Source organism: Erigeron canadensis, chromosome 4, assembly GCF_010389155.1.
Source record: "Erigeron canadensis isolate Cc75 chromosome 4, C_canadensis_v1, whole genome shotgun sequence".
In the NCBI taxonomy this organism is placed as follows: domain Eukaryota; kingdom Viridiplantae; phylum Streptophyta; class Magnoliopsida; order Asterales; family Asteraceae; genus Erigeron; species Erigeron canadensis.
The window spans coordinates 28,624,821-28,633,871 of NC_057764.1; the positions used below are offsets into that span (position 1 = coordinate 28,624,821).

The following is a 9,051-nucleotide window of genomic DNA, read 5'->3' on the forward strand; positions in this document are numbered from 1 at the left end:
TTGGAGAGGGAAGGGATTGGCTAGGGCTTTTCTCACACACACGTTACAGAAGTTTTGTGACAATTAGGGATGCCTAATTGCTCATGAACCCCTGGCCATCCACTCATTAAGTTACACTTAGGACCCCTCAACTTCTAAACTTAATGTTCTTAGCTTAAACTCACTTACCGGGAGACTTGACACACTAACAAGCACCTAACTACATCGTCCTACTTTAATTACTCCCATTAAACATCACATTAGTCATATCACATTAAGCATATAAACATTAAATCACATGATCACATATAAGGCACATAAACTTAATGACCTAACGTTAACTAACGGAAAGTCAAATAGTCAAACACGAAAAGTTTGGGATGTTACAAAAAGTCTACATCATAAAATTTATGATAAAAGTATAACTAATTTTAAGTACGATCATATCAGCTCATAGCAAAACCATAGAGTTATTAATTTGTAGTGTATAAATGAGGTTGAATTATTAGACAAAACTTTTAGATTATTTTCTAAAAGAACGTAGCCGCTTATAACCTAAACCACAACCTAGTTATGTTATACGATACAGACATAATAGTCGCCAGCCAACCTAAAATTTTGGCTCCGTCTTAGCTAGTTTCGATCATCGATTTACTTTAACCACAATTTCTTTCATACTCACGAATCATATATCATATATGAGGTATATTTGAATTTCTTTATGATACATTTTATATAGCTACCGTACACTGTACGAGTATTAGGACTAGTTAGTATATATTTAAAAATCTATGATTCGTTTTCTTATTCTCAGATTTTTTTAAAAAAAATATTATTTACCTTCTCTTTTGTGTGGCCGAAGTCAAACGAAACCACAAAGGATGGTTTCTTTGCAATAACTATTTTCTTTCTATTTGAGCAAAAAATGGAAGAAGGCAAGCTTGAAGTTTACAATACGTACATAAGAAACATTTTTTTTTATATATAATTCATTGTTTCCCAAACACTTGTGATTATTTTTAAATGATCAAATGGTTTGTGTTACATGTTTTTTAACACTGATGCGATATCTGTACCACAAGATTTGATATATGTACTAACAGAATGCATTACTGACTTATACATTAATTGTGATAAATAAATAAAAACTGTGATACATTTATCATTTCTCTTTTTAATATACATGTCATTATTTGGATGGAGCAAATGCATGTGATAGAGTTTATTCTGATTTTTTAAAAAGTTTTCACAATAGTATAATCACGCACAAGTATTAATACTAGTATTTAAATATAGACGGGTAAGTACGATTAAAGTAATTAATAGAGCATTCGCAACGGACTTGGAATGTGGGATTAATAAAGTAGTTATGTACTTATGTATATCGAAGATATAATACTCCGTAATATGTAAAGATATACAATCCTTGAGACCTTGAATCTTCTTAACACATTGCTCATGATCTAGGGAGGCCGTCTTATTGTTACATAGAAAATTTAAAAAAGGACATGTTTACAAACAGAGTTAAATTTTACACTTTTGCGAAGTCAATTGTGGCCTTTCCATCATGTGCTTTTCCAAAGAAATGCCTCACATAATCCGTGTAACGGATATGTTTATACAACGGTTTTTCTCCACTTTGGATCACTTCTGGCAGAGGTCCTATAACGTCACGATGACTTGGGTTGACAAATATCGGGACAGAAATCCTGTTATTGCTTCCGTTAGCACTCACACGATGTTCAACGCTTTTGTATCTTCCATTACTCATGATTTGAAGTGCGTCTCCAACATTGATAACCAACGATCCAGGAACCGGAGGGACGTGTATCCATTCCATTGTTTCGGTGTTTCTTACATAAAGCCCTCCGATTTCATCTTGGACAAGTATAGTTAGTGTGGACACATCTGAATGACGCCCCACACCCACGGTGAGCTCAGGGTTAGGACATTTGGGATAGTAGTTAAGATTAATCATCTTTGACCCCATTAGAGCCGATTCTTTGGTCTTGTCTATCTCTTTGACATTCAGTCCATTCATAAGTATCTCCAACAACTTCTTAACAACAATTTCAGAACTCTTCATGTATTCCAAAGCTTGATTGCTACAAGGGCATATAATTAAAATCCAAAAAGAAACTTTATATATGGACACGTTTAATTAATTAGCTGTTAGAAAATATTTTCTAGTTTTTCATTTTTCAATTTTTTAGGAAATCAAAAGGGCCGGTTTTCAATCTCTAGTAAAAGAAAATGAAAATTCAAAAAACGTTTCCCTTCAAAATATATGTGGGGGAAATGGTGTTTTTCATTTTCTATAAAAAGTTTTATAAAAAACTCTGATTAGATCACGTGTTCTATTTTTCATGTTTTCTTGTAAAATCTTTCTATAGAAAAAAAAAACTAACAATATGAACACATACAACAAATTAAAAGAACAACCTGCAAATGGGAGGCCAAAGTGAAGCGGATTCTTCTTCCGAGACAAAGAAAAGACTAAGATAATCCTTCCACTCGAGAGCTTTCTCAGCATTGGGACTAAAGCTTGTACCAAAACAAATGTTAGTGGTAGGAGATCGTTCTTTTGAGTATTTATGCTTTTCTTCCGTCGGCAACGCATGGAATTGGTGAGTTGCATTTTTAACACCTTCAAGAACTTGAATCGGGACTCCATGGTTCACAATTTGAAAGAAACCCCAATTCTGTGCCGCATCACACACTGCTTTTGCTACTTTTGCATCATCCGAGTTGGACATATCGATAACTAGGATGGAGCAGTCATCTTGCAAATCTTTAAAGCTTGTTTCAAACCTTTCTTGTGGAGGTTGAATGTATTGATTTGGTAGAGTCTTGAGTCCCAATTCAGCTAAGCCTTTCACTCCATGACCTTTGTGCACTACGAAATCTACAATACTGTCGCGTGGGTTTGATGATTGGATCGTTTTTGACATTGATGGAGCCATTGTTAGTTAGTTTTAGAGATCGATCAGGTTTTAAGTAATGAATCGATGGATATATATAACGTGATGGTTGGGTTTGTTTAGTTTGGTTACTATATATAGAAGGTAGACTAAGGCTTTTCCAATGCATGCCAACTTTTATAATTCTCACACGGTTACATTATTCATGTGTTTGGAATTGCACATATGCATGGCCCATGACACTTTGGTTGGTTTGCTTATTAAATGAAACATATTCATTTCATAAACCTTATACAAAAGGACATGAGAAGATGACTTAAGCCTAGCCTATATTTTAGTATGACTATATATATCTTTATTTATTTTTATGAAAAATAATTCTGATGCGCGCTAAGGGTTGTCATTATTGGTTTTATTACAGGCATAAAAACTAATATTTTATACATCAAGAATCATCCCTTTAAATTTTTGCATAGCAAAGTTTAAATTTTAATGCGTTATAAATTGTAGAGTTGTCATTAACAAAACCATATTTTATTTTTTTGTTGTTGATTTCTTTAGTTGTACAACCACCTGCCTTTAGCAACTGAAGTTTGTAAGTATTGAAAAACAATGCTTAAAGGCCTGTCTAATTGGCATAAATTATAATAATTTAATGTCTTCAATTAAAACAAAAAAGATGGTTTTCTTTCATTAATAATATTTCATTTTGGCCGTTAAATAAAAAAGTCCTAGAGTGAATTTTCCTGATTTATAAGAGAAGTGATTTTGAAGGTCGTATGTAGTATGTACTAGTCAAAAATCCTTTCAAAAGATTAGTCAGAAAAATCGAATAATTGACACATATGACTAATCCAGGAGTTGATAGAGTAAACCTATATCATTTTTAAGTTAAAGTTTCCGAGAATGTATACTTTTGGAGGTTTTAATTGGTCTAGCATTTCCAAGTAAATTACATGACTTGGATTGCATATTTTTAAAATCAGGACTATTGATTTGTATTTTGTAATCAAAACCGAGTTGAATCGATCCTTTTTTGGATCTTAGAATGGGCTTCTCTTACCAACACATTTTGGGCTTTCTTATTTACTACAACTCTGCAAGGCGTTTTTGATTTGTTGAATGGACCAGATGAAATATAAAATGGATGCTTGGAACCGGAAGGATTAAACCTTTTTTGGACACATACGATATGTAGTAGAATTACAAATAAATATAAATCGATTAATTACACATCTCATGAAAAAGCTAAAACTAAGAAGTATGATGATCTATAAAACAATAAAATTGTTAATGTTGGTCCTATGAAAAAAATTATCAATAGTAAGATTGGTGTGAGTGCATCATCCTAAAGTTAACATTATATAACATTTTCCTTATATATATATATATATATATATATATATGTGTGTGTGTGTGTCACATATTGTTGCTTAAAAAAAGAATGAAAAAGAACTGTGAAAAACGATGAAGGCCAATTCTTGAGTTTGACCATCGTGATCATAAGTGATCAATCTGCACTTTATAAATAGGGATAAAGCAGGTCACCTTTCATCTATTTTTGACTTTTTGCATAACGAAGTTATCATTTGACTTAATATTTGGTTTTAGAATAATGTTATATTTTGGCTAAACATTGAGAAAGTTAGTACATTTCAATCAATACGTAGCAAATAGCAATATAGTATCTATAAATCTATAAATACATTATAAAAAGAGAGCGCCTTTTATCAAAATTTCAATTAACGAATTGAAATGCCTAATATACCCTTCTTTTTTATTCACTAATTTAAGCATTTCTATCTAACATACCTATAATCTATACTATATTATAAAACAGGTTTTCCCTAAATTTTCAACATTGAACTTAAAATTTTCAATATTGATTTTAAGTACTTCCCTAAAATGTCCCTCATATCTATTCTATATTTATCTAAAATAACTATAATACTCTTTCTCTCTCCTCAAATCTCAACCAATCATCTTTTTTCTCTCTCCTCCATAAATCATTTATTCCTCCAATTCATTCAAAATCTTTTATCTCAAAAACCGTACATCGATAAATTATAAAAACTGTATTGGTGTTCTTAAAATTTCATGCTCTTTCATTAGAGATGTTATTCGATATACTTTTGACATATTTTTAAATCCGAGGGCGGAACCCGTACAGCTAAGGCATTTGACTATCATACTTTATAAGATATCAACTCCTATAACCTATCATACTCTATGACCTAGGTATCACCCCACCATCTCACCGCCGCAACGCGCGGGTACTTGCTCTCGTACCATTAAATCTCAATTACTCATTTTATTTTCTCTTCTCAAATCTCAACCACTCATTTTTTTTCTCTCCTCCATAAATCATTTTATTCTTCTAATCCATTCAAAAAATTTTATCTCAAAAACCGTATTTCGATAAATTATAAAAATTATATGAGTGTTCTTAAAATTTCATACTCTTTCATTAGAGATGTCATTCGATATACTTTCGACGAATTTTTAAATCCGAGGGCGCAACACGTACGGCTAAAGCATTTGGCTATCACATTCTATGACTTATCACCTCCTATGACCTATCACCCCACCATCTCACCGCCGTAATGCACGGGTATTTTTTCTCGTTTCTAAAAACAGTTGTCCTAAAATCATAAAATTGTTCAACTATAATGTTAATTAGAAGTTTTTTATAACGGTATTTTTAGTCTTAACGGCATGTCGATATGATTCTTCACTTATCCAACTTCAATTCAAGAAGAAAATCATTATAGGATAAAACATGTCTCTATTGTTGGGAGCATTTTCTTCACACCAAAATTTAAAAAAGAACTCAAGGTCTCAAGTCCATCGATATACTAATTCATATATTCATACAAAATTGTAAATTCTTATTCAAACGATCTCTACAATTTATAAAGATTTATTCACTTTTATTTTGAAATTATACTTCCTGTCTAAAAAATCTATATAATCTATTAAATTTAATCGATGTTCATTTTAAACAAAATTTGACTTTGTTAAATGAAAAATATCTGCATTTAAGTAAATTTCACTACAAATAATATTATAATTATCCACACTTTTAGTTAATTATAAAATACTAGGTTTTTACGACATCTATAATCCCTTATAAAGAGGATTGAGTTTAAGAAATTCAACATATTTTTTGTTTTCAAAATACCTCCACTTTATTTCTAAAGTTTCAAACTTATCTTTCCACGCAAAAAAAAAGCCCACACATCCTAGAAACACATATCCACACAAACAAAAAACCCACGGGTGTCTTTCTTTATTTTTCTTCTGATGCCGCCGGTGCCGGAATTAAATCCTCACCGGTGTTTTTTTTTTGTTTTTCTTGCATGTTTCGTATGTGATCACCGTAAAGCCGCCGTAATGCGCGGGCACCAGGCTAGTATATTAATTGACATATCACACAGTACTGAAACCTTCGAAAGGAATATTATTAACTATGAAGATTATGGTTAAAAAAACTTGTGCACATCATACGAATTGAACGAAGGAAAGAGCAACGTTGAAGCGATAAATATAAAAACAATTATGCTAATAAAAAGTTTCAGATTGAGGAAGAATAAAGAATAAACCTCTTAAATTCATTTTATCATTTCTTTTAAAACTGTATTCCGCCGAAAGAAGTTATGAATCAAAGTCCCAATGTTTACTTTTGAAATTGATAATGAAGAAAAAGCTATCGTCTCTAAAACTTTTTTTTTTTTTTTTTTTTGCTTTTAAATTCCAATGTGTAAACTAAAAACCAAAAATAAATCATATTCGATTCTACAAAGCGTTGCTATTCTTTAGTTAAGTCATTTAAGACAAATACAAAGACCAATTTAGCAATTTTGGACCCATACATGTAAAGTTCCGAGAATGAAATAAAAGTACCTTTATGATTTACTTCGTTTTTTTTAAATTGTGTATTGTTCAATAGTGCCTCGATGATTCTTTTCTAAAATATGTGAACTTATATTTAATTCTCATTAATCTAATCAAAATTTTTGTATTATTAATAAACTTTATTAAAAAAATGTTGTTAACCCCTGTTTATCTGACATGAGATTATATGTAATTGAGGATATATACACGAGAAAACATTTTAAGTTCATGGAACGAAACTTTTTAACTGGGCTTTTGAGTTGGCATGGATTTGCTTATTTCGTGGAGGTTAAAAGGAGCCGCCGCAAAGTACGAAATCCACGGCTCGTTTATTCTTTCGATTGGCCTTTTATGGTTTGCTACGTGTCCACGTGTATTTTACACAACCAAATCCCACTACACCATCTTTAATTCTTTATCATCCCCTTTTTTCTACTTAAAATTACTCCGTTTGAGTAGTAATATACGGCTCCTTTATGATCCACTTCACCATCTTTACCCAATCAAATCCATTAAATGGTATATGCATTATATATATATATATATAAAAAAATCTAAAAGGTAGACCGGATAAATGACTAGCACCCCAACTTTGATGCCCTCACGCTGGGTTCGAATCCTGCCCATTTCCCTAAAGGGTTTGCTCTCCCATGTGTATGTGAATATAGTATTGTTATGGTCTGCTCACCACATTTGCATGTGACAGGATTTGAACCCATGACCCTTTATGAAGAAACCACAAATTAAAAAACTCCCTATCTATTAGGCTATCACCCCAATGGCATTACAAAAAATCTTATTTATAAGTTTTTATAAAAATATAATAAAATGATAAAAATAACCTTATCTATAATTTATAAATCTATATATCTACCAATAAGTTAAAACAGGATTGACATATTCTTGAAACGACACGTGGCGTAATCCTTGATCGACACGTATCCTTTTAATTTTTTTATTTTGTTAAATTAGCTTTTTTAGTTGTATATAAATTAAAATTAGCTTTTTTAGTTGTATATAAATTCAATTTCTTTATTAGATTTAAAATTAAACTCTAACTCTTGGCTTTATTAATACAAAAGACATTATAATCTTATTTGATTAATCGTTTTCTCATTAATAAATTTTCTCTTTTTCTTTCTCATTCTTCAACTCTTATTACTTATATTATGAAGACTTCAAAAATTCAAGTTTACGATCCGAAATCATAAGACTATTTGCCATCATCCACTATGCTTATAAGCTCTGATTTTAATGTGCTTCTAAATATTTAAGGTTAATCCAAAATTCTAACTAAACATATATTATATTTATCATTATTGTATATTATAATTTAGCTTCGATCATCAATTACCTTAACAACAATTTATTTTATACTCACGAATCATATATGAGACATATTCAAAAAATTTTATGATACAATCTATATAGATATCGTACATCGTACGGGTATTAGGACTAGTACTATATCATATACGAGTAGTATTTAGTTACCTTCAATTTTTTCAACTAAATCGTCGATAACCTTAAAAGAATACGTTTTCTTTTATATCGCTTTAATTTAATTTTTGGTATTTTGTTCATGTTTGTTCATTATTTGATATTGAATTGTTATGTTATTGTTATTTTTTAACTCTTTTAATTTATTTTGTTATCAATTATAGGTTGATAATGGCTTCTTTTTTGTAAAAGTTGTTTCTCTTTTAAATTTATTTTGCTCATTAATTTATTTTGCTCGTTATTTATATTTTTTTCAAATTTAGAATAGAATATATATTTTGTTATTTTTTGTTAGATGAAAGAAAGATAACGTTTGTTCATGTTGAAGATTTGAACCTAACATATGTTAATGATCAATTAACACATGTTATCATTTTAATTTCTTTTGATATATATATATATATATTATTTTCTTTTTAAGACTACCTGTTCATCGGACAAGACTGAAGACTAGTCTAATAACCTTTTAAAAGGTTAATGTGTTAGCATAAAAATATCAATTATCAAAGAAACATGTCTAAATTGTCAAACCACATGACCACTTATATAATTTAGCACTATTAAAAATCTTATACTTTATGGTATAAACAATAGTATTGGGAGGGAAACAAAACAGCATTAATACAAAGAAAATAAAATAAACAAAGAAAGAAAGAAAGTACACCTGAATCAAAAATTATAAAAGTTGAAAATAACAATCAAAGAAGAGTATAATAGTTTTCTCTTTTGCCCATTTGTATGATTGAAACCCATCCTT

At 30.3% G+C, this 9,051-nt stretch overlaps 1 protein-coding gene across 1 annotated transcript; it reads right to left on the reverse strand.

Annotated features, from left to right (window-relative positions):
- Positions 1-1,510: 1,510 nt before the first annotated feature.
- On the reverse strand, positions 1,511-2,942 carry LOC122598353 (feruloyl CoA ortho-hydroxylase F6H1-3-like). The gene is made up of 2 exons (XM_043770942.1): positions 2,422-2,942; positions 1,511-2,084 (listed from the first exon to the last, which is right to left on the reverse strand). Exons 1-2 carry the CDS (start codon positions 2,940-2,942, stop codon positions 1,511-1,513), a joined length of 1,095 nt encoding a protein of 364 aa, XP_043626877.1.
- Between the last annotated feature and the right edge of the window lie 6,109 nt (positions 2,943-9,051).

Bases quoted from the DNA above. Each gene is read 5' to 3' on its own strand.
- LOC122598353 (XM_043770942.1), bottom strand. From the start codon at position 2,942: ATGGCTCCATCAATGTCAAAAACGATCCAATCATCAAACCCACGCGAC. The intron at 2,085-2,421 runs GTTGTTCTTTTA...ATGCCCTTGTAG, and splicing joins CTTTGGCCTCCCATTTGCAG to CAATCAAGCTTTGGAATACA.